A 26,663-nucleotide genomic window follows, 5' to 3' on the forward strand; every position below is an offset into this window, starting at 1 on the left:
AGGAAGAAATCATTTGTTCCAATGAGATTCTCATTTTAATCTCTGTATCAAATATCTCTTTAAGTGCCTCCTCACCAGGGGACAAGAGAAAAGGATACGGAATGTGCCTGCTATTTGCAGAGGCACAGAAAAGCGCAAATACATAACAACACTAATAACTGATAACATGGTTAGCATTTATTTTTTAATGCATTTTTTCATGATTATGAATAAGAAAGAATGCATAGCTTTGGGTGGAAAGTTTAGAAAATGGAGATAGATACAAAACAGAAAGCGGGATTTTTTTTTTTTTGGCCTGAATCTGTTACCCAGTGTTAAATGCTTATCAACATGTTTGTTGTAATTCTTCTTTGTTTACACTGCATCACTCTAACACCTGTGATTTCTGTAATGCACTTTATGGAACATGCATTCTTAATGATCCCTCTATATAAAGAGGGCCCCATGAGTCGCAGCATCTTCACAGAGCCCTATAATGTATTCTAATTACTATCATATGGTGAAGATTAAAAAGTTTAGCTTCTTTGGCCAGTATTTTTCATTTATTTGAATTGGGAAATTGTATGTAGGTATACAGGTTTGCTGTAGTGCTTATGAACACTCATATTAACAACCAATGTTCTATACCAGGGGAAGCAAGCATGAAGGAATTAGGTATGTGGTACATATAGGGATTTTCTAAGTGGTCTCTGTTATAACTGTTCAACTCTTCAACTCTGCTCAATGTAAAATCAGCTGCAGTACTGACAAATAAATGATTTGAAAAAAAGGAAATATGCCACTGTCCCCTATAGGTCTCCAGGCCTACAGGCCCAAAATTTCTCTTTTCTAAAAGAGTTTTCCACTTTTGCTACCACATTCCTGTCTCACCTTATGCCTCTGAGATAAAATAATGATAGATGACTGTACTGTTAAATGAGAAATCTGAGACAACGGGATGTCTAACTCCATGCTAAGCCTTGGGTAGGTGGGATAAAAAATTTGACGTTTGGCATGGAAAGTAGAGAGGCATTAGAAGCCCAAAAGAAAAAGAGCTGTAACTAAAATACATGGTGCTGCAGAGCTGGTAAAATGGTTCTAACAACAAAAGCAACAGTCAGGACCAAGCTGCTTCTCACTGCACAGTTTGCATTGTTCGAAGTATTCTTCATTCTCAGCTCATGTGGCCATCTTATTTGTCCCTCTAGGAGACATCAGGTATGACGAGGCCATGGGTTACCCCATGGTGCAGCAGTGGCGTGTCCGGAGCAACCTCTATCGTGTGAAGCTGAGTACCATCACCCTGTCAGCAGGTGAGGACTACTGCCCTAATGGCAACCAAAGGACTTACCATCACACAATACATGGTCTCGAGGGATAAGAATGCCCCAAGCCCTGGCTGGCACTAAATCATGAGAGAACACCTAGGTAGGACAAGATAGCACACAATGACATTAACACATCGCAGTAGGGGTAATAAAACAATGAGGCAGTATGACACAGAGGAGTTTCTTAGAAGAAGAGCTGTCCAAGCATGGTGAAAAAATACGACCACAGGAAGGATAGAAACAGGAATCCAAGCAATATTTGTTCCAGAAGTGTGTCTGGCCTGTGATTTGCACCTTCTTCTCTGGTCAGTTCTCTCTTTGTTTCTTTCCTGGACCATCATGGTAATAACATGTAGCTACACTCTTTACCACCATAGGCACCTTCCTCCATCTTTCTTTATCCATGCAAGCCTTGAGCTTCAGCAGGGAGCATAGACTTCGAGAAGGGACTCCTTTTTTCACGACTTTGCACACTTTGCATTTGCTATACCTTCTGCCTCCTTCTCCCTGCCTGGGGCGTACACTCTAAACTCTTTGGTGCCTCCTTCACTCTCCACTCTTAAAAACAAAAAAAAAAAAAAATCCAAGAAATGTCAGGTGTTGAAATACCTCTAGGGAAATACTAACAAAGTACCTGATTCGAATCTGAATCATGTCTGTTTACAGGAGAACTGGAGCCAGGGTTTGGGATCTGGTTTCCCCTGTGTCTCGAGAAACTAACAGAGTATCATTGTTGGTGTCCATGGTTGATCAAAGAATGAAATGAATGAGAACTGGAGAATATGGTATTGAATAATGGTGGCCGGGAAGCCGACACCTAGCTGGGGGTTTTCTACTCTTGTTCTGCCAACACTGTCACTGGCTTATTATCAGCATGTCCCCTAATTATTTCTTGAGTTCTTCTCTCTTTCATTACCTTTTTTTTTCAGTACTACTTTAGTCATCAGCAAAATGGGGCCCTTTCATCCTGAGGCTGGGAGGACTTTAGCCTGTGGGAAGTACAAACCATGATTGTTGCTGACATCTGTCGAGCATGTGATAATGTTTCATGTCTTGTGGCTTGCAGCAGTCCCACAAGAACAGTAATAATCTAACCTATCTGTCATCAGATAGAGAAACTGGAGGTCAAAGAGGTTAAGCAACCAACTCAAGATCACACAGCCAGTCAGTGCCAGACGAGAAAACAGAGCAGGCATTTTGATTGTATTTTTGTCTGCCTGGCTAAAGAGCCATGGGGCATCTCCAAGGCATTGTCATTTATTACTTAACAGAAACCATCTCATTATTAAACCCACTGTATTAATTACCCAGTGCATGAGTTAACAGGTTGATGGAGAGAGGTTGTTCTAATCAAGCACCCTTTCTTTGAGTCCTATTTCTGTTTCCCTTCCACCCCCTCACCCCGCACTTATGAATATAACTGTGATGTTCCTGTTAGAACTACAAAGGTGTACCTGCTTTAATTAATCAGTAATGATGTTCCTGAAAGCTCCTTGTAAATCAAATGTTGGCAAATTGGAGCTCATTTTCAATGTTGGAGAGATGTTTGCACTTTGATGCGGCCTTGGGTGTTTTTATAATAACTATGCCTGCTATTTGTTGGCCTCCAGGAGCTGGTGGTGTGCCTGGCTGGGGCGGGCACAGGAGAAATGCATTTGTGAATTTAGAGACAGATAAGGAAGGCTTCTATCTGTAAAACCGGTAGTCCCTCAGAGTGTGGGGTTGGGGGAGACAAGGAGGGGATGGGTGTTCCACACAGGAATTGGCTTCTAAGAAAGGGGCAGCTTCATAGTATTTTTAAGCACAGGTGTGGGAAGGGGTAAATTCATGTATGGGGAGAGAGTAGTCTTGGGGTACGGTCAGGAGGTAAAAGAAGAAACAGTAATAGAAAGTCCAGGCTCTACCGAGTGCAAATTAGGAAATAGGGGATGACCCAGGCCTTCCTGTAGGCCCAGAGAGAGTCATGGGACATTATCTAGGGGCAGGGAGGAGGACAAGAACCTTTAAGGATGTGGGGCATAGGTAGTTTTAGATGAAGAGGAAATAATGCCAAGAAGAATGAATGGTGACAATAGCCAGGAACAGTATTTGTCTGGACTTCACGTGTGGTGCCAGGTCAAGTCCAACTGCAGGATGCTGTAGACTCCTCCAGTTTCTGGACTCTCTGGAGAGAGAATTCATAACAACTGCATGGACTCTAGACTACTTAGCCGTTAAGGGAGATGGGAGCTGATCCACCAGGAGCCCTTCCTGGCATTTGCTGTGCTCTAAACGTTCTGGGTTTGAAAGTCAAGGAAGTGTGTTCTGTGCTGTCATTACGCCTTCTGAAGCTTTCCAAGGTGTTTCCCATACCAAAGCTGGGTTGGTTGCTGTGGAGAGAATTGGGTAGTAGCTGAATGGTGAGAGAACCAGTCTCCCATGCCGGAAGGCCCTGGAAGAACAAGAAGAATGAATAAGGAACAGCAGCTCCTAGGTCACGGCTCGGCCAGCCCTATCCTAGGTCCAGAAGACTAAGCAATGCACTTCAGCAGTACAGCAAGCAGTCAGAAAACTCCATTGAAATCTCAGTAGAGAAAGGAGTCCACCCGCTCAGGAAACAAGAGCAAAGGTAGAAAGGGAGATGAGTTAGCCAGAAGCTAGAGCAGCTAGAGAATCTGTACTGAGCTGGGACAAGTGCAGGAAAGGGACTCCCGGCAATTTACTTGGAGTAAAAACAAAACAGTGTTTGAATCTTTTCGATTCAGTTATTATAAGCTTGAATCAGTTTGTTATAAGCTCTGTTAGCTGGAGGGCCAAAACGTATTAGTTATAGTCTTTGAGCTTTGGCTTTTCATTAGGTTAATTGGGGCTGTGGTGGTCAACATTGCAGTGTTTGCACTAAGAGAATAAAAGCATGGCAGTGTATACATTAGCTGTTCAATCATAGGCCTCACCTCTAACTTTCTGGTTGTGTCCTTAAGTATCATGTAGGTTGGTGAGTCTTCCTCTTCTGAAGGGGTTTACTATGTCACCTTATCTGGGAGTGAAAGTAAGCCTTTGCTATAAGAATATAAGGTTTGAGATGACAGCCCACTGACACTGTGATAAAAGTAAAGGCCATGTCCCCTAGTTGGGAAGAGCCCTTAATGGCACACAATTCTTTGGCCATCAACTTCTCATGTCTAAGCATTTACATGTGCTCTTCTCCCTCCAGGCTTCACCAATGTCCTAAAGATCCTGACCAAAGAGAGCAGTCGGGATGAGCTGCTCTCCTTCATCCAGCACTATGGCTCCCACTACATTGCAGAGGCTCTGTATGGTTCTGAACTCACTTGCATCATCCATTTTCCCAGCAAGAAGGTCCAGCAGCAGCTATGGCTCCAGTATCAGAAAGGTAAGTCTCAGGGGCGGGGCTTGTTGGAGGTGATGGCCAGATGTGGTGCAGAGGAAAGGCAACCGATGAAACACCAGAGCCCATTTCTCCTATCTGTGAGCTGGCTGGGCTTTGTCAACCCCTTGGCTTCCTCTGAGTTTCACTTCACCATGGTCAAGGTGAGGGAATACACTGCCTCAGGATTCTTTCATTCAGGTATTTGAACTCTTTTCTTATATTGTAGACTCATTTGATTTTCTTTTGTTTTTAAACATGCTTTCCCTTTGAAACAGTTGCCAGAGATAAAGACAGAGGATAGGGAGTGGTAGCTCCATGATGCCTTCTCTTTGGGCTTCTTGGGAGAAGCCAGGAAGAACGGTCACTCCTGCTCCTCAAGTTGTTCCCCACAAAGGGGTTCTTATTCTCATGGAGAATCACCACATCTTCAATTCCCCTGCTTCTCAGCTGTTAACAGATCTTTATTTCCTTCAGCCTAAGTTGGTCTAATGCAGAAGAGTAGTCTCTAACCCTAACATTGGGAAAGTCATTCCCTTGTGTCCTCAATGTCCCCTTCCTGGAAAATGTGCACTTCAATAACTATTCCTATGAACCTACCACATGTGAATGGGGAGGTGAGATACAGATTTCATTTTACAAAGTTGGAAACATCACATGTAGGTAAGGTTGTATTTTACTTTGTGTGTGTGTGTGTGTGTGTGTGTGTGTGTGTGTGTGTGTGTGTGTGAGTTGTTTCTTCACATGAGTATAAATGTATACCTGTGTATGTGTATATGGGTACTCATGTATAGAGACCCAAGGCTGACATGAGGAGTTCTCCTTGACCATTTCCACCTTGCCCATCAAGGGAATATCTCTCACTTGAACCCAAGTTCATGCATCCAGCTAATCTAATTAGCCAACTTACTAGGGCACTTCCTGTATTCCACTCTCTAAGCGCTGGGTTATAAGCAAGCTGCTGTGCCTGCCTAGCATTTATGTGGGTGCTAGGGATCCAAAGCCTGGTTCCCACAATTGCTAATTGTACAGCAAGCACTTTAACCACTGAGATATCTCCTAGCAACACATCGATAGGTCACCGTATTTGAGAGATGGAGTCTCACAGTTAAGAAACATGCTGAGTCGCGTGCCCATAGAGACAGAGCTTATGAATAGCAAGTCCTATGTTGGAACTCACAATTAGAACTGTCTACCTATGGAAGCCATTTTCTTTCTTCCTGTCCTTTTTCCCCCAGCTATATTACACTGCTTTCTGTTATAGTTAATATTATTGCTATCAATTAATTATGAAAGAAAGGCTCTTGATTACAAAGGGTGAGGATTGACAATACAAACCTTCTTGAACTTTCTCTATAGGACTTAACACCCTAGCTCCGAGAAACCCCTAAGTCATAAACACAAACCACAGAACATTGTGGCTCTTGGAGTCTTCATTGAACTTAGCTCTCCAGTTTGCCCTTGTGGAAATGAAAATTCAGTGGGAGGGGGAGCTAAGTCACACAGCTCCATATATTAAGGCAAACTGAAGCTGCTTCATGCCAACTTTAGTGCTTGTTAGCTGCTGACAATGCCTATGAGACAGAGCCCCTGAACCTACCCTGGCCATATTTGCAGCCTTTCTTTCTGCCTTTGGGGGCTCTGCTCCCCTAGCTGTGTTTGCACCACTGCCTGCTTCCTGCATACAACTGTGTGGGGCATGGTTAGTTTATAGGCTCGGAGGACATAATTGAGTTGTCAGGGAATAGCTCGGTTTTATGGCTATGACAATGACAGTCTTTAAGGAAGTGCATTAAATCAATAGAAGCCTCATCGTACCACCCTATAAATAACGTGACGCATCATTAAGCAGGGCAATAAGCTTCAGGACTTTGAAGTAACACAATTAGGTTATGTTTATAAAAAAAAACCCTCTCTTGCTGTGGCCACCGAACTAATTTGCTTCATGCCCTATTCAGGGCCTAGGATACTACTGTGATGCTAAATGTCATCCCATCTCCATCCTTGATTGCTTTCAAGGCCTAGGCTTCCTTGTTGAAAAACATCCCATTCTTCGTAATAAAAATGGAATCTGTTACAAGAAATATAGGAAGAGAAAAGCTAAAAGAGCAAACAAAGTCTCCAACCCCCCGTCAAGGACTGGGTGACTTTGATGTTGGAACTTTCTGTCTCTGGGTTTCTATTCTGCACATATTTTTACTCCTTTCATGGTCTATATTTGCTCCAGGAGAATATACAGATGTTCTGAAGCCAAGATACCCGTTTTCAGTTTTTCTTTCTCTCTCTTTCTCCCCTATGGCTCATCAGAATTCTTGATTTATTTTTTGATAATGGGGAAATAATACAAAAGACTGGGGAGGTTATAAAGCAGAAAAAAAAAAAAAGATGTTGGGAACACTTTGGATTCAGACAATTGATATCATTTCTTTCCAAGCTGTCAGTCATGTAAAATCAGCATCTGCTAAACACGAGGACACAGGGTAGTTAAATCCGGGCTTTGTGACTGTTAGCTGGGAGCAGAGCTTGTGGGCGGAGGAGCTTGAGCAGCAACGAAGTGGGACACATCTAGATTTCCTCTATACCCACTGACCTAGTAACTTTCAAGTTTTCAGATGCCTCGTGCTACGTGAGAGACAATTATTCCCTTTCACAACTTTTGGGTCAATGAGATGAAACACCACAGGTAAAACTTCCAAAACTTAGTGGGTACATGAAAAACAATAGCTTAAAATAAAATGAAAATGATAGAATTCTGAGGAATCTAGACCTGGCACCAGCCCTTCCTAATGTGTGGCCTCCATCTTTGTTTCTCCCTATGAACTATATATGCCATTGGAAGAAGGTAGCATTTGCTAATGTCTTTTCCATTTAGCAGAAATGTGTAGCTTTTCTTAGACGGGAAGGACCACACCAGGGGAACAATCAAATAGGTCCTGAAAAAGATGGTGAACATTTTCATAGCCCTCTACAGTTGCTGGGTGGCTATACTCTTATCATACCATCTACCCCAGGAGGCAAAGAAAAGGGTATGTACTCTTCCCTTTGCAGAAGGGAAAAGAGAAAGGAGGAATCCAGATTCCTCAGTGAGAGCACTGGGGACTGAATCCTAAACTGGGCCTAAAGCTTCCTTCACTATAATCATTATCTCCAGACCTTAAAAAGGAAATGCCCTAGCCCTTTTCCGATCTAAAGTCTTTATTTGCTAGTTCTACCCATTTGAAGAGTGACTACTGGAGAAAAGAGCTCAGCTTAGTTAATAGTGTCTTTCGAAGGAAGAAGGTGCCTGAGCATTTTCTTCTCTGTAATAGCGAAAAAATAAAAGCCAGGGTAATAGCTCCTGGGTATGCCAAAGACGGATGAAAAGACCCAGAGAGGTAGATAAAGGGACTTGAGCTTCCAGCACTCTGGGGGAGCCTGGAGGACTAGGCAGGTCAGTAAAGTAGTACCTGAACTGACCTTAACCCAGGGAAAGGTGTGCCCTAAATGCTATTAAGTGTCTGAAATCATCCCTGAAGTTAAGAATCCTAGGCAAAATTAGCATGTGAACTGCTCAGGCAATCAGGTTTCTATAACCATCAGCGGTGCCCCCCTGCCTTTCTCAAAGCCCATGTGACATTCTGAGTGTCTTGTACTAGGATTATACTGGCAAAACATATTGCAATATCCCCCACCCCCAACTGGGGCTTTATTTCACGTCTGCCCTTGCTAGTTGCATGTTCTACTTCTCTGTGACCTTGATACTGAGTCCTTAGTTATGATTGTTTATAAAGTCACTCATGAATAATGTCTTTCATTTATGAATAAAACAGTTTCATAATCGGTGGAGTCATCCTTAAAATCACAGGCATAGGCCAAGGACCAGCCTCCACTTGGAGAGGGGTTCTGAGAGAAAGGGTGTCTGGGAGCAGCCAAAACAATGCCAAGTCAAATCATGGGTCCCAGCTGGTGACCTATGTTCTGCTGGAGACAGCTTTCCCTCTCTGTTCTGCTTTCTTTCTCTGGAGAACTCCAGACAGTTCTCTCTCTCTCTAGACAGCTTTCTCTTCTTAGTCTCTGCTCTAGACAGTTCTCCAAGCAGTTGTCTTTTGCTAATCTAAAAAGACCTTTCGATAGCTCATCTCTTGAAGATCATACATCCAGACTTTAAATTTATATATCAATCCAGATCTTTACTCCAGGTTTCCTTTTGATTAGCCTATGAAGAAGTATCCTGGAACCCCAGCCCTATTCTTAAGAGACAACAAGCATGCATTTTCTTTTAACACAGCAAAAGAATTCAGAGATCTGCCTGCCTCTGATAAGCACCCAGGATAAAATAGCTAGGTGAGACCCCAATCTGAAATTTCCATTTCTTCCACACCTGGGCCTTACCTTGCTCTGTCCCAGCCTGAGCCTGCACTCAGGAATTTGTCTGCCTTTGTACCCATAAACAAAAAGACCTAGCAGGGTGTGATCTCCTGTGACTTTATGAGTGGACGGATATGAATATGTGAAATGATTGTTTAACCTCTGTGAGTGAACAGAGAGAATAAAAAGGAGGAGGAGGGAGAGGAGGACGGCCAGAGGGAAACCCAAACCCAAAGAAGCAGACAGAGTCCAGAAGCAAAGCAGCTTGAATCTTCTAAGCATAGAGTCCCCCAAGCCTTTGTGCCCTGTGAAAGAACATTCTGTTCAGAATACCCTGGTCTTGAATTTTCTTGAACCTGGGGTATCAGGAGATGCTCCCACAGACAAACACCCCCTTTTAAAGGTGTGTTGTCTCTATTTTATATTTCCAGGAAATTCTAGGGAATGATTTTTCGTCTGAATTATCACATACATTATCAATTGCAACACTCCTGGGCTACTTTTTTGGCTGTTTGAAAGGCAGATCAGGGCATCAGGCTGGAGGAGGAGAATACCAAGATGTAGACAACTGTCGCTTCCTCTTGTGCTGACAGGTGTGGCCGAGGGCTGTTGTGAGCTAAAGAATTCTCCAGAGCTCTCTTATTTCTTGGGGGAACTTGCTTCAAAGAGAGCAAGGAGACATGAAAGGGCTTGTCCTCAGGATCTGAGACTGCCAGGGTGCCAGATGACATCCCCAGTGATTTCATAACCTGGGGCCGTTTTTTATTTCTTCTCATTTTGCCTGACCTTTCAGTAGCACTTGACAGTTTACTGCCTCCAGCTTGGTGCATTTCTGTGCTTGCTTGTATGAAACCAGATCTTTCTGTGTTCTCTCCGCCCTCCCTACCTGTTGCTCTGCATCTCCCTTTGCAGGCGTATCCTTCTCTGCCAAACCAGTAAGGCTGAACAGGAGGCATGCTTTTCTGCTCCTGGGCCACCTCTGTGCCAATCTAGTATAGTTTCTTTTGTCCCTACACTATGGCCCCACCATATGCATCACTTACGTCTTCTGTTAAACCTTCTTCCAAGGTTTGCTCTCCTGCCTGTTCTCTTGCAACATGAACTGAACCCCACAAAACCCAGTGCTTTTCTAGAATTCTAGTGAATAGTGCTATTACCTGCTTAGAGCCAGAGTCAGAACCTGGGAATCCTCAGCAACTCTTTTTCTCTTCCTCCTCTACTCCATTTCCAAAGCACCTCAAATCTCATCAGCTTGCATTTCCTCAAAGTTCTGGATGCTCTCATCATTTCCACCTTATTGTTGCCTTCTGACCCCGAGCAGACCATCGCAGCTTGTGTCATCCCAGTGTTAGTCTCATACCTGAAGCTACTCATATTAGTCCACACCACACAACTCTCCTAACGATGTATGTGACATTCAGGTTCTCCAGAGAAGCAGAGCCAGGATAATGAAACAAACACACACCCAAACACATTCCCACACTCCCACCAGCATGCACACACACATACACACGTACACATGAGAAAGAGATAGCGGGAAGAGAGATAGTCATTTTGATGAACTAGTTTACACAGTTACAGAGACTATGGAGTTAGCAGGTTAGAGACTCAGATGAAATGATAATTTACTTCCAGGCTACTGGTAATATGTTGTATGTAGTTGTAGTCTGGAAACTGGAAACTTAAAGCTTAAGAAGAATCAATATTGGCATGAGGGTCCGAAAGCACAAAAGACCATCAACAAGCTTAGAGCAGTCCAGTAAGAGTCATTCTTCCAGCTCAGTTGTCAGCCTAACTGTTCTGCTGAGGCCTTCAATAGCTTAGATGAGGCCAACTCACATTAGAGAGGCCTCTCGGCTTCACACAGCCCAATAGTTTAAGTAGTAACCTCATTCAAAGTCATTCACTCTCACATCCCCAATGTTTGACCAGACATCTATGCTCCCACAGCTCCATCAATTTGCCACATAAACTTAACCACCACAGATTCAACCAGAGGTCTTATTATGTTGTTCATTGGCTTCAGACTCCTGAGGGTCTGTCTTATCATTGGATTGAGGATAACATCTAAGCTCATTTCTACAGCCTTAAGATTCTATAGGTGCCATCTGTCTCCATCCAAGCTCTTCCTTGCCATATGCCCATGTTCTCTACTGTTCAGTCAGATGCTAGGGCAATCTGTAGTCCTTTTGCCTTCTGGGTATTGACATTCACAGGCAGGATCACTTTAGATCCCTAAACTCACATGTTAATTTTGCAAGAGACCTTTCAAGAAGAATCAGGCTAAGGTGAGATTCTTCCTTGCACCGAAGAATGTATCTCAGTGTGTAACTTTACATTCATAGCTTGTGTCTATCTCTATTACTTCACTGGAAGCTCTATGAAGTTAGACATTATGTTGCTTGGTAAATATTTGTGGCATCATGCTTAAGCATTGATTGGTGATGTGCATTTATTTAATTGGTGATGATTAGATAAGATTGGACGTTCATATATGTTTTAGTATCTAAGTCTAAGTGTTCTTTATATTTGTATTTTATTGGGAAAGAAAGTATACATAGCCTTCTTGTGCCCTCAATGAGTCCCTGCTTCTAGAAGAATGAAGGCTTCTGCTGTTCAGAAGTACTTTGTGGAAGATTTGAGAATACTAATTTTTTGCACGGTCTTCAGACAAGCCTGGCGCCTTTACTGCCAATCTGTATGAACTCAGGGCCTATTTTACTTTCCTCAACTGTAGCACAGATTTAAGTGCTCAGCCTAGACACAGTCATCTTTATTTCGGACCAACATAGGATAGGGTGCTGGCCAAACATCCCTTTACGTTTGCCTTGCATCCTGGCTTCTGTATAGATGACTGTAGAGTCAATCTAGCAATGAAGTATTGTTATGTCTTTTGGCAAAGTGGGAGAGATGGAGGAGGTTACATATAAGCCGGACACCTACTTTGCAGCACACCAGAGGGGAGAGCCCACTTATTTCTTCTCAGAACCATGCAAAAAGGCGATACAGGATGTGGTTCATTAAACACAAACAGGCCCATGAGATTGCTGTTTCCACAAGATAAAATTACCAAAAAAAGCATTTGTTCCCCATTTTAGATTGTGTCCATCTGGAACGGAACACTCTAGTCTTTTTTCTTATGGATGTGCACCAAGAACAATAATCCTTTCCATGCACTCAGCACAGTGCAACTTACAAGGCACTTTCACATAAATTACTTCATTCAATTTACTCTTCCCAGCACATCTGTAAGGTAGGCATTGCTATATGTATTTCATACTTGAGGAAACTAAGGCTCAGAAGGGTGAGGTGATTTGTCAATGGTTCACAACAGAGAGCCTGACAGAGCAAAGATTTGAACCCTGGCAGTTTTAATAACAAAAATCAGTGTTCATCCAACTATACCACCACAATCTTAGAGAGCTCTTCGGCTGTTGTTGTGAAACCCAAGAGAACCATTTGCTCATGAGTTCCATTTCTCTTATGGCAGCTGAAAGGAAGGAAGAAAGCTAAACAGACGTAGAAATGCTCTCCTCACTAGTCTTCCTCGATACAACTTACTTCTAAATCTTAGTTTAGAGGCAGCATTATAAGGTAAAGTGACCAAAACCTGAAAAGATCATAGTGGGAAAAGACATTAGAAATCATCTAGCCAGGCCTACATTTCTCGCAGGACCATTACAATCAGATGGTAATGAATGCTTGGAGAACTGTGTTGAAAGAGATTTTAGGCTAGGACCCATCTCAGTAGTAAGAATACATAGATTGCTTCCCAGTGTCTTCCAGGGGCTGAGACTAGGAAATAATAAGGCAATGTGTGATTTCTTTCCTCGTGTACGTTAGTCATTCCCATTCTTCTTATGGGAAAGTCAAGTTGAGGACAAATCATGCAGCATTAGTACTCATAGTCACAGCCACTAAGGGAAAAACAGTGTGCTAGGTATTTTTTAATCTTAACTATTGTAAAAATTTGAATAAATTTAGACTCTTGGTTGATAAAACCTCACATATATTCATAAACAAAGAGCAATAACGTTTTGGCAGACTATTTGTTATTTCACAAAATATAGTGTGCATGAGTATTTATGTGCGTATGTATACATGCCTACAATACATGTCTACACATATGCATAAATGCAAACATAGGGTATACCATACCTGAAACTCTGAGGACTTATGGGAACTCACTGAAGGGAACAATACTTGGTAGAAAGAGTAAGAGAGTGACACTATCATTAACTTAGTTATCTTGATTCTATTTAAAGTGGAAACAAATCACATTGATTCTGTCATAGATCTGGTCCCTGGCATGGTATGTTAGATAACGATTGGTTGTTAGACAGGACATCTCTGTGTTGGCTGTATTTTACCAGGAATGTGAAGTTTCCTTGGATAGAATTAGGAAGATTTTGTTCTACATTCTTCACTTTCTCAGTGAGAAAAACACTGGTCTGGATAGAGGATATACTCACTGACACTTTTGTCTTCCTCTGGCAAAAGTTGACCTGACCACTGTTCTCAGGGATGCTACAAAAGCTCTTTCATTTTTCGCTGTGCCTCAGGTGATGGCTTTTCTCCATCACCCCTTACTTCCCCAGCCTTCTACAGTAGCGTGTTGACATCCTAATATACGCCACACTCCATGTAATAGCTAGGAAAAACAAGGTAGGTAGGATACAGCTGAGTCTCTCAAAAAGGTCACGGTCAATCAGGGAAAGCTGACATACAGAATGTCTCAACATATTTAAATTTTAATTTTTTACTTTAATTTTTGTGAGATCATAATTGCAAACTTTCTCCATTTATTTTTTCCCTCTAAACCCTCCCATATGTCCCTTCTTGTTACCCTTTAATAAATACTATGACAGAGGAAGCTAGGGAATGTGTAGAGGCACAGAAGTTTAGGAGCAGAGGTGCACAGCTAAGAGATGGCCGCTTCACTCTGCAAAGGCCTTTGAAGGGGTCTCTTTGGATGTCTAGCAGAGATTTGGGGGTGGGCTATCTAAGTGGGCATTTGTCATGAAAAAATATACAGGAAGGAGATTGTGCGCAAGTTGAATATGAGGAAAGTCCCAACACGTCAGAGCACTGTTTAAACATCCTGAAACAGTTAAGATTAATAGTCCCTGGATCTCTCTGTGTGATCCCAAGGAATGTCTCTGGCTTCTTCGATGAAATATTGGGTTTCTATGCCTCAGGTTACTTAGTACTTAGAGAAGGTGAAGTACCTCCATGCATAGCTGAGAAATATTACAAAGAGAAAGGATCGAGTCACCAGACAATGCAAATGAAGTAAAAATAATGCACCAATTAAGGAAGCACCAGTGAATAGCCGGAAACGCATCACACATGGAAGTTATCAAGACGGCATGGGGTCCTGTGACGACTAATTGGTCTACAGTAGGAACTCAACATGAGTCAATCTGTCTACTCAATAAATCACACACACACACACACACACACACACACACACACACACACACACACACACACAGACTATGTGTGAAACATATGTCCCACTGTCAGATTTGTGACTTGGATCAAGGCAACTCTGAGTCTGTTTCTATAATCCTTAAAGTGAGCCTAGTAACACTTGGATTACATTATTGTTATGAGATTCATGATCAGATGAAATAATGTTTATAAAGTGACTTTCATTGGACCTGATATATAATATATGCCAAGGAATGCTAGCTATTATCATTCTCATTATTATTGAGATATACTTAATCCAGCAATGATCATTCATTTTATTGGTTTTCCCAAGCAAAAAGCATCATGGCGTAGCTCTTACTATTTCTGACTATAGTAGTGACAGATACCTGCTTTCTTTGCATGGCACTTATTAAGCTATGAATATTCCTCCCTGGTTAATCCGGGAGCTTTTGAAGATGAATTCTGCATGAGTCTGGTGGTGGGAACAGAAGAAAGCCGTGTTGTCCAACGGCCTGGCCTGAGGTCAAAGTGGAATGGATGAACTATGCGCACGCAACAAAACACTGAACTTACATTGTTCAAGAAGAATACAGCGGTAGAATCTTCTCGTCACATAGCTGGTAAAAGGCAGAAGCAGAATACCATTCTAAAACTGTCTGACTCCAAAATCTACATGACCCATGACATTCCTATCACAACAGGTGCCTCGTACTGGAACTCTTTATCCAGGAGGTACGCTGAATACGTCACACCTAGTTTAATCTAATTTTTACAACTTCTGTGGTTGGCACATTTATGACTGGAAACGAAGATCCAACTAAATCTTATGGGGGCTTAGGAATAAAAGAATTTACCAAGAGCCAGAGAGATAGCAAATGAGCCCTTCTCTTCCTTTCTCTGTGTTGTCTGGCCTCAGCACTCTCATCATTTACATTTCAGTTTCATTTAGTCACCAGGAGTGCTTCAGAAAGTGCTCTTCCTGGGAAGCATTTCTCTCTGCAATAAATCAAAATATTTAGTCAAGGAGAGTGAAAGGGGGAATCAGATCTGTGTGATTTCAAGCCACATGATACTAGGTAGCTGGGTTTAATATCACCTTCGTTCTGGGACAGAGGGCAGGCTGTCAGCCAGGTCTTAGAAACCGGCATGACCCACTGAGTTGGCATGGATCTTAGTATTCACCTGGCATGCCATCCCTGGCCTCAAGCGTCCCTCCTCAGAGCCCTGTTCTCAAGGTCCAGAGTCTCTCTCCCTTTTCTTGGATGCCCAGAAGTATAGATGCCTCTTTCTTTGTGAGATCGATGCTGAAGAAACCATTTGGTGCATAAAAATAATTACTATTTAAGAAAATATCCTAAACGTAGAGGGAAGTAACATGATATTAAGAACAGCGAACTTTCTCAAAGGAAGAGGATTTAGACTCAGATGGTAGATAACTCCCTTTACTTTCTAGGTTGAGAGGAAATTCAAGAGGCCATGTATATAATTTTCTCTCTTGACTCGGAGCAGCTTCAGTGACACAGCATCTAGACCATACCGTTGAAAATGCATTCTTGAGCATTCTTCTCTTCCTCTGTGACTTTGCATCAACACAAAGGAATCCAGACTTCCTCAGTTACTTCATAGTGGAGATGATTCCCTAAAGTGAAACAAGTCAGAGAGAATGAAGAAGATCTAATCTAGGAAGCTACAGTAGTGTCCCAAGCTCAGAAACAAGAGTAGCATATTGTTCGCTTGCCCTGAGGCTAAAGAAAAGTATAAATGGATGTGAAAAAATATTCGGTTTGCATAATGGTAAAAATATATGACCCAAGCTACATAGAAAAGAAGTTTATTTACCTCATGGTGTTGGAGTTTCAAAGTCCTCACATCAATTAGGAATCTTTGTGTTGGTGTTCAGAGAGATGAGATGTGACTAGAAGAGGTAGGTGCTTACACTGGAGCAAGAAGTTACATCACAAATCGGAAATGAGAGGACCACATGAGGCCAGATACAGCCTTTTTATAAAAAAAAAATAACAATTATCTCCAGAAAATTAGTAAGGAGCCTCATTAAAAACTGCCTTCTGCGGCATTCTTCCAATAACCTGAGGCCATTCCACCCAGGTCACTTACTAAAGGCTTCACTTCTCCCAAGCTTTGAAAACTAAGCCTGCAATCATAACGGATACTCGGTGCAGGGACCGACTCAAACTGTGTGCAAGCTTTAGCAAATAAGGCCTTTATGAATCACGGGAAGTGGATGGTAAGAGCTAATGAAATGGCTAGAGGAGGTTCCAGGCCTCCAGGCTCTGCAGCCTGAATGGCTACTGGTGCTCCTTAGGTGGAGTGAGGAATGAGCATTAGATGCGGTAGAGCTGAAGTCAGCTTGAGCATGCTGAGTCTGGGCTACTAAGACTATAAAATTGGCAAAACTAAAAGACAATTAGCTATACACCAGTCCACCGTGGAAAAGGCTAAGAGCTGAAAATTAGAGAACTGGGACCCGGTTACAAAAGATGATGAAATCACAGAAGACAATATCTCCCAGAATAAAAGTTAAGTTCCTCTTTGCAGTTTGTTCCTCTGGGGAGCTACTCCTCCACCAGACTCTATATTGTTTGTGACACTTTATTTATATAGTCTTTATTGCATCCAGAAAGGCTGCTTCTGCTGTTCCGTTTGGGCTTAGTTTTATTTGCACAAAGCATTATAAGATATTTAAGAAGAGTCTCCATACCAAATGGCTGGAAATCATTGACGAGAGCAAAAGTGTATCATGGTTCTTGTCCTTGGAGTAGAATGGAAGGGTTTTGTTTGATTTATTTTTTTTTTCTTCATTTCACTTGCAATTACTGTCTCTGACTGGCTCTGGTACATCCATTCCTCATTCTATGACCTTTTTTGCAATGTATCAATTAGCGCAAGCTTACTCTTCTAGATTCAGCTTCTAAGTCCCGGATCAGGTGAGAGGATGTGTGGATCCTAACCATCTGTATCCCTCAAGCCATGCCATTTAACTTTATCCCTGATGTCTTTATAGAATCATTAAGCAAGTCAAACAACTTTCACATCCCGAGGCTTAGGAGATTTATAGGTTTAGTATTTTTAAGTTTCAATATTGAATGCCATTCCACATGTGGCTGCTCTGAAATTAAACTTAACCACATTCTCATATATCATATTATGAAGTCATTTTCAATATTCAACTCTGAGGCTTTGTTGTCTCTGTGAAGTAGGGGAGTGTACCCCCCACACACCAAATAATATTGAGGCTTGTGGTAAAACTTACACATTGCAGGATATGAAATGATGTATTTTCAGCTTTTGAGGAAAACCTGAGGGGGCTCCCAACAGCTTCAGAGGACAGGAAAGGAAACTAGTTTAGCTTGTTGTTCATTTTTGTGATTGTATTTTAATTACAAGATTCTTTTCTTATCCCCTTCTCTCTCCAAACCCTCCAGAATACTCTCCCATTTATTTATTTATTTGATTATTTTATTTATGTGCATTTCAAATGTTGTCCCCCTTCCCCATCTCCCCTCAGCAACCCCCAATCCCATTCCCCTATCTCCATTTTCTCTAAGAAAGTGCTCCCCCAACCACCCACCCAGTCCAGCCTCACTGCTCTAGCATTCCCCTTCAGCGGGGCAACAAGCCTCCACAGGACCAAGTGCCTCCCCTCTCATTGATGCCAGATAAAGCAATCCTCTGCTATATAAGTAGCAGGAGACATGGACCCACCCATGTAAACTCTTTAGTTGGTAGATCCCAAGGTAGGGTGGTCTCTGGATGGCCTTTTTGTCATCCTTGGCTGTTTTTTTGTCTCTGTGTTTTCTTTAGACAGTACCAATTCTGGGTAACTGAGATGGGTAAGTGGCCTTTTCCCTCAACTGAGGGTCATGCCTGTCTACTGGAGGTGGTCTCTACAGGTTCTATCTCCCCTCTGTTAGGTTTTTCTGCTAATGTCATTTCCACTGGGTCCTGGGAGCCTCTCAAATCCCTAGGCTCTGGGACTTTCTTGTGGTTCTCCCTTCCTCCCCGTTCGCTACCCCCACTGCTACATATTTCTATTCATCTCCTGACCCTCTGGAATGCTCTACTGACTTTTCCCGTACCTGAACTTTCCCCACCCCGTTTTCACTGCCCCTTATTTCTTCCACCAAGGACCCTCCCTCCCTCTATTTTTTGGGATTATTTTGTTCCCTATTCTAAGTGGGACTGACTCATCTAAACTTTGGCCTTCCTTCTTTTTAAGCTTCACATAGTCTGTGAGTTATATCATGGGTATTCTGAGCTTTGGGACTAATAGCCACTTATCAATGAGTATATACTCTTTATGTCCCTTTGTGTGTGGGTTACATCACTACATCACTCAGTATTATATTTTCTAGTTACACCCATTTGCCTGCAAAATTCATGAAGTCATCATTTTAAATAGCTGAGTAGTATTCCACTGTGTAAATGTACCATTTTCTGTATCCATTCTTCCATTGAGGGACATCTTGGTTGTTCCCAGCTACTGGTTATTATAAACAAGGGTGTTATCAACATAATGGAACATGTGTGCTTGTTATATGTTGGAGCTCATTTTTGGTATATGCCCAGGAGTGGTATAGCTAGGTCTTCAGGTAGAACTATGTCCAATTTTTTGAGGAACCACCGGATTGATTTTCAGAGTGGTTGTACAAGCTTGCAATCCCACCAGCAATGGAGAAGTGTTCCTCTTTTCCCACATCCTTGCTAAAATCTGCCGTCACCTGAGTTTTTGATCTTAGCCATTCTGATTGGGTGTAAGGCAGAATCTCAGGGTTGTTTTGATTTGCATCTCACTGATGACTAAGGATGTTGAACATTTCTTTCGGTGCTTCTTGGCCATTTGAGATTCCATGGTTGAGAATTCTGTTTATCTCTGTACCCCATTTTTAAATTGAGTTATTTTGTTTTTTGGAGGTTTGGAGTTTTGGTTTGTTTGTTGTTGTTTTTGTGTTTGTGTTTTTATATTAGCCCTCTATTGGATGTAGGGTTGCCAATTTGTTCTATTGACTGTGTCTTTTGCCTTACAGATGCTTTTCAGTTTCATGAGGTCTGATTTATCAATTGTTGATCTTAGAGCCTGAGCCATTGGCGTTCTGTTTAGGAAATTTCCCCCTGGGCCAGTGAGTTCGAGGCTCTTTCCCACTTTTCTCTTCTATTTAATTCAGTGTGTCTGGTTTTATGCTCAGATCCTTGATCCACTTGGACTGGAGCTTTGTGCAAGGTGACAAATATGTATCTATTTTCATTTTTCTACATACAGATTGCTAGTTAGACCAGCACCATTTATTGAAGATGCTTTCTTTTTTCCCATTGAATATCGTTGGCTTCTTTGTTGAAGATCAAGTTTCCATAAGTGTATAGGCTTATTTCTGGGTCCTCAATTCTATTCCACTGTTCGATCTGTCTGCCTCTGTACCAATACCATATGTTTTTTACTACTAGGGCTCTGTAGTTCAACTTGAGGTCAGGGATGGTGATTCCCCCAGAAGTTCTTTTATTGTTAAGAATTGTTTACACTATCTTGGGTATTTTGTTTTTCCATATGAAATTGAGAATTGCTCTTCCCATGTTTGGGAAGAACTGTGTTGGAATTCTGATGGGGATTGTGTTGAATCTGGAGATTGCCTTTGGTAGGATGGCCATTTTCTCTATGTTAATCCTACCAATTCATAAGTATGAGAGATTTTTCCATCTTCTGAGGTCTTCTTTGATTTTCTTTTCCAGTGATTTGAAATTCTTGTTGTACAGATCGTTCACGTGCTTGATAAGAGTTACAACAAGATATTTTACACTATTTGTGGCTAGTGTGAAGGGTGTTGTTTCCTTAACTTCGCAAATAGTGATACCTTGACTTCTTCTTTTCCAATTTGTATCACCTTTGATCTTTTGTTGTCTTATTACTCTAGTTGGAACTTCAAGTACTATATTGAATTGATACAGAGAGTGGGCAGCCTTCTCTTGTCCCTGATTTAAGTGGGACTGTTTCAAGTATCTCTCCACTTAATTTGATACTGGTAGATGGTTTGCTGTATATTGCTTTTATTGTTTATATTTATTATGTTTATTTATTATTATTAAGAGCCTTGGATTTCTGATCTCTCCAATACTTTTAACATGAGGGGTGTTGCAGAATTTCTCCGTGTCCTCCCTTAAATTCTTGGCCTCTCTTTTTCATCAAATCTTATTGCAAGGATGAATGTGTCCTGCCCCCCAGCTTTAATCAGTTGCCTGTAGTTCCTTATGTAAGATTGAAGCCTCCCGCGCTTTTCCCCACCCATTGTGGCATGTACATTGGCATCCTCATTGTTCAGCCAGTTTGGCTTTTATGCAGTTGCGGTGATGCAGAGTGTAGAGTATAGAATGGGGCTGAACTTGGTCCCATAGCTTGTGTGGAACTTACCTAGCTTGAACTCTGCTCTGGCAGCCAAGGTGGAAATACTTACGCTTTTCTATCAGTTTGCCCAGATGGGAGTCTGAAGAGAAGAGAGACATAGGGCTTGAAAGCTTTCTGAAATTTTTATCAAAGGTAGATTCAGGATCTTATTGTAATCTACTCCTAACATTTGATGGCTAAAATATGCAGTGTTAAATGGAATTTGAACTTGCTTAAGTAACAGTTGTGACTGTCTATGAGGACTGCATCATGAATCTGACAGTGAATACTTTTACAAGAGGTAAACTATGAGAGGGGAAACGAGTGCATTCTCACTGATAGTCATGTCTGGACTGCTAGACAGAGTGAAGAATGCCTTTACATAGATGGTGTATGTGTGTAGCTCTTCATTTCCATTACGGATGGCAATTCAGTGTTGTTCTCAAAAGAGGCAGTCGTAGGTAAGGACCTGCTTTTGCTGCCATTGCTACAACAAATGAACAGATCACTAGCAGTGTTCCAAGAGTATGTAGGCCTGGGACAGTGAGGCAGATTGCAGACAAGGGTACCCAGTGCTTAAAGAACCACATGTGCCTATTCCTGGGTTGTATTCTGCTGTAAGGGACATTCCAGCTCAGGCCTAAAACCTAGCAGCTTTCCAACAAGCTTCATTGCTTATCATGACGGTGCACACCATTTATGAAGTATATAAACATGCTTTGTTGTTAATTCAGTTAAGTTCAAGGAATAGCTTTCCAAGGGTCTGGGAATGAAACAACTTTCACCAGTAAAAAGGCCCCAGCAAGGAAGGACTAGAGGAAACCTTCTACAACATATGGACTATGCCATATTCCTCTATTGTACAGTAAACATCCTTCACTAAGCTTTTGGATGCTGTTTCTATTGCCCGAAGTTTGAAAGGCAGTATAATGTAGTAAGTCTCAGACTCAGATCACATGGCATTCAACCCATGCTAGAACTGCCCAGTATGTAGGCAGTGGTTTTACTGTAATAGCAGAAAGCATGGAGCTAAGGAGTTATCAGTTGTAAAGAGATGACTTACAGCTATGGTCCATAGACCTTCGGAGGCCTAAGGAATTCCGAAGCATTGACATGGAGGACTATATTACAATTCTAGAGCTTCTCGTTGCACAGAAGGCCAGTTAAGGTGGGGCCCATTTGTGAGGCACTAGACAAATGTAATGAGTAAAACATGGAGTGAGATATATCTTGTTTTCAGAAGTTACAATTTTCAGGAAGTTGACTGATGTGGCAATAAGGTTTGTTTTTTTTTTATCATTTTTTTAAAGGTTTATTTATTTCTTTTTATATGAGTACACTGTAGCTGTCTTCAGACACACCAAAAGAGAGCATCAGATCCCTATTAAGGATGGTTCTGAGCCACCATGTGGTTGCTGGGAATTAAACTCAGGACCTCTGGAAGAGCAGTTAGTGCTACTTAACTGATGAGCCATCTCTACACACACACACACACACACACACACACACACACACACACGCACAGGGCAATACTTTTTATCATGTGTGGTTCAGTGATCCATCTCCCTTGATGATTTTCTTTCTTTCTTTCTTTCTTTCTTTCTTTCTTTCTTTCTTTTTTTTTTTTTTTTTTTTGGTGAATATTTGCTTGCCCTCATTGAATGTGTCACATGAATCTTTTGGAGAGGGATGTGATTATTTGATGTCATCACCATGCTGCTGAAGATGAATATGGTTGGGATGTATAAACAAAGACTGGGTGAGGGCATAGTCACGATTTACCCTCCCCACAGGTATCCCAGTAAAAGGGTACTGTGTCCATTGAAGGTAAGGGCAAACTGGCTTAGGCTGTTAAAACAGGCACAGAAACCTAACCTTCCCTTTTCAAACCTAAAAATGTAAAGTATTTATTTACCAGTTGGTAATCAGATAGAGTTAGTAATATTGAGAATAATTAGCATGGTAGCCTTAACAGGTGTACCCTCAGCATTTAGATATTAAGATCACAACAGTCTGCTGGGAGGAGCCATTTGTTACATGTAGATTTAAAAACAGTGGAAATTGAGCCATTAGGTGGTGAAGCTATGGGGATAATAATTCTTCTCTAAGTAGGTCTGGTATATGGGCTTCAAACCTCAAAGGCCTTCTTTTCATTTAAACCAGGCCACATTAACCATTTTACTTAACAGGAGGATGGGCAAGTCCATGTGGTCCCATTTTGGCAAGGTAACTGCTTAGCATTCAAGATTTAATTGTACTTTATTACTCATTAGGCCAATATGTCCATGCCCACTATGGGATAGTCACGGTTATGGGTGCTGTGGGTGATGAGAAATTTAGTCAAGGCAGTATTTTTGTTCACTGAAATGAGATATACCCAGTTTTCTTCCTTACATGTCCTGAAATGTTCTCAGTAGATGCCCTGAGATTATGGGGCATCCTGTTTAAATTTAGGGGAATTCTCAGATATAGCTATACGTTGAGTCCCACGATTAAGGACACAAAATTTTGCCCATTTTAGCAATCATTAAAAGTTAATTTGCAAGGTTGGTTGTAGAGATACAAAAGCCAATTAGCAGCTTTAATCTTGTTTATGTGTCTATATAAATCATTTTAGTAAAGTGTGCAGTTCCAACTGGGTCAAATTATGGACTTGTTTCTTTTATTGCTGTTGTCTGTCCTTCTGTATTAAAGTGTTTGCGCAATTGTTGGCTTTAACTGGGTGGGGAGTCCTAGCTAACTTCCTTATGTTTCCTCCTCTAGTCTGAGATCTGTTATCAGCAGAACCAAGATCTCCTGACTACAATAGCTACCTAAAAAGGCTTAAGGATGCCTGGCTTAAGTCAGTTTTTTACTCATCCATTGGCCACACTGCACGAGTGCTATGGATGCATTGGGAGTACGTCTTCTCCAAGTAGATCTGATATATAAACTTCAGCACTAACTCTGAGAATCACAGTTGTACATTCTATGCAGTCATCTGGACCCATTAGGAGTATGGGCTACCATATCCTATACAGCTTTCCTCTATATCAGTGACTTACAGGCTCCAATATGCACAGGCTATATAATTTCCTGTGAGTGTCGTACAGAATGGAGTTAATGCCTGCTAAAGACAACTGACTAAAATGGCAGGCTAAGAGTCATTCTTGAGTCTCAGTGTCAGTTAACAGCTCAGGTCTGATACATTATGAGCAGAATTAGTGTTTTGTTCCTAACTGGCCATCAAATCTTCCAACCTAGTCGAGTACACCTATGATGGTTTGATGGTTGGCAAATGCAGCCAGTCAGCACAGTGAAGGTGACAAAGGCATGCTATCCTTCCAGGACCAGTTAGCAAGCAGAAACAAACTCCAAGAGGCCCCTAATAGTAGTGACTGCCTCACCTCCCAGATTGCTGTGTCAACGGCTATAGCCATTCCTACAAAGTTGAATCTTTTTCTTTTAAAACCACAAACTTATTTCTAATGTTGAAGTCAATAAGTCAATAGTATCACTCTCACATGAAATAGACATAAAATGTTTATTATCCGAGTCTTTCTGTAAGGAAACAGTACTCCTGGATGGTCCAAGAATAGCTTGAGATGGCAAATCAGACCAACTTGCCTTTAGTAGCTTGGAGGTAGGAAGGACAAGGAAAAACAATTCAGATTTCCTACCAGCATGTCTAGTTACAGGGCAAAAGCAGCAATAGTGAATCGCAAAACCTCCAGCAAAAATTAAAAAAATTTAAAAAAAAGAGGGAAACCCTACTACAAAGAGTACAAGGTTCCTTTTGGTCTACGCTTTTGAGAAGTGGTTTCATGCTAGTTCATGGTTTTTCAAAGCAGAAAAATAGTTTAGGGGACAATACCTAATCAGAGATTCCAGCTAACTATATTTTTGCTCTCCACCAAGGAGACTCCAAGATTCTGATGAGAAACACAGCCTTCCTGAGCCTCAAATGCTCAATGACCGGTGAGCCCTCGATAACGAACCCTTGATAGTTACAGGGCACGTGGACTTCTTGAGATCTGTGGGTTTCTCACCCTGCTCTGGTTTTGTTAGTACAATCCCACTCTTCCCTTTAACAATCCGCTTTTGTCGGTAGCGTCAGCCATACTTAGAAGGCACTTTAACAGAGTCCCTCAGCCGGCATTTTTGCTGTAGCCCTTGGACTACTTCGTCTTATACCATTCATCTTAGCCTTCAGCGTTCGTACGGTTTACATTATTCTGTGTTGGCAGCTAGACTACAAGCTAACTGACTGTGAGGCTCATGATTGATCTGTCTTTGCACTCATTATTCATACAACTATTGCTGATAATACGGTAGATGTCTCTGGTGTTTAATGAGCAGGCGGGTGAATAAATATTATCTCAGGCCCAATTATTTTTGAAAATATGCAACGTTGTCATAGTTATAACCAAGTAAACAGTAAATCACTAGAGGGAACTTCTGATTTCAATAGTACAGAAGACAAAAGCCCATGCATTTGACATTACAAACTGCTCCTGTCTTTCCGCTGTGAGTCACTAAATTTTCCTTTGGTGCTGGGGTTGAGATTGTTTCTTCACCAATTCCTATCATCCTTGTGACACAAATGACAATAGCGTTCAGGTCCATTATCCAGTTCACATATGATTTCAGCAGTGCCCTGTATGTAGACTTGCCACTTTATACCTACCATGTCTTTACAATTGTCCCGGGAAGTGGGAACCAGAACCATTACGGGACACAGGAAGAAACTGTGACTGCCAAGCTCTGTGAGTGGTCACAGAGCTACTAAGCTGGAAACAGGACCAAGTGACACATATCCCTCTTCTAAAGTCCAGGATATAAGCATGTCTTAACACTTCCCTTAGAATGTGATTTGAGGCTTTAAGGATTCAATGACTACTGGACTGAAGAAAAACTCATTTCAGGCTAGCTGAAGAATAGCAAACACACATGATTCTAAGTTAAAATGTGTTCTTCCGTGCACTTACATATGACTATAGATTGTCATTTAATATCCTGACTGCCCGAATCCATCTATCTGAGTTAAGATGTTACCTTACTTTTTTTTTTTTTTTTTTTTTAATTGAAATTAGACAAGGATCTATGAAGCTTTGCAAGTGAAACAAGGTACTGTGAATGAATGATTTCTGCTTCGCTGTTCCAGCAAGCCACTCTTGGACCAACAGGTTTTTTAATTAAGAAGCTAGGCCACATTGAACAAATGGTTGCTTCACCAACACAGGCCTGGATTTCTTGTCAGCATTTATACAAAAAGTGCAGATCAACTTCCCACAAAAGGGAAGTCTTTGCCCTCTACAATAAAGGTTATTTTCTTAATTGGGCACTTTTACATATACCTTGGCATTATTATCTTTTAATTCTCCTAACCTTCACCCATTGAAATGCAGACTGTCACTTCCTTTTATCAGATAGAGAAACAGTAACTTAGCAGGGTTACAACTGGCTAATAACTGAGACAAGTGACACGAGCTGCAGCACGAAACAATTGGACTGAGGTGAGGCACATTTTGAAGTTCAGGGTTTTTTTTTTTCCGTTGTTTTCTACTTTCCATGAACACACAATAAAATTATAGCAAATAATATGCAAAGTGCAAAGACACCGGGGGAGAAGTCAAGCACAATTTATATTGGGGAAACGTTAAGGTCATAGCTAAAAGGGAATTTACTAGTCTCTCCCAATTGCCTGTTGTGTACTGAAACTGATGTGTTGAGATTACCTGTAGCCCTACAGCTAGTTATACATGAGAAAGAGCTGCAAGTAAGACACAGGCCTGAAAATAACCAGTGATCTTCCCCCTTGAAAATACTGTTGGTC

General features: G+C 41.6%; 1 protein-coding gene across 1 annotated transcript in view; it reads left to right on the plus strand.

Moving 5' to 3' along the window:
* Astn2 (astrotactin 2) overlaps positions 1 to 26,663 on the plus strand; it is an 803,377-nt gene that overhangs the window by 540,385 nt on the left and 236,329 nt on the right. Inside the window, exons 14-15 of the mRNA XM_032902906.1 lie at positions 1,188 to 1,292; positions 4,501 to 4,680. Of these exons, the coding sequence (XP_032758797.1) occupies positions 1,188 to 1,292; positions 4,501 to 4,680 (285 nt within the window). The remainder of the gene's footprint in view (positions 1 to 1,187; positions 1,293 to 4,500; positions 4,681 to 26,663) is intronic.

The sequence above is a fragment of the Rattus rattus genome, chromosome 1, assembly GCF_011064425.1.
Source record: "Rattus rattus isolate New Zealand chromosome 1, Rrattus_CSIRO_v1, whole genome shotgun sequence".
NCBI classification, from domain to species: domain Eukaryota; kingdom Metazoa; phylum Chordata; class Mammalia; order Rodentia; family Muridae; genus Rattus; species Rattus rattus.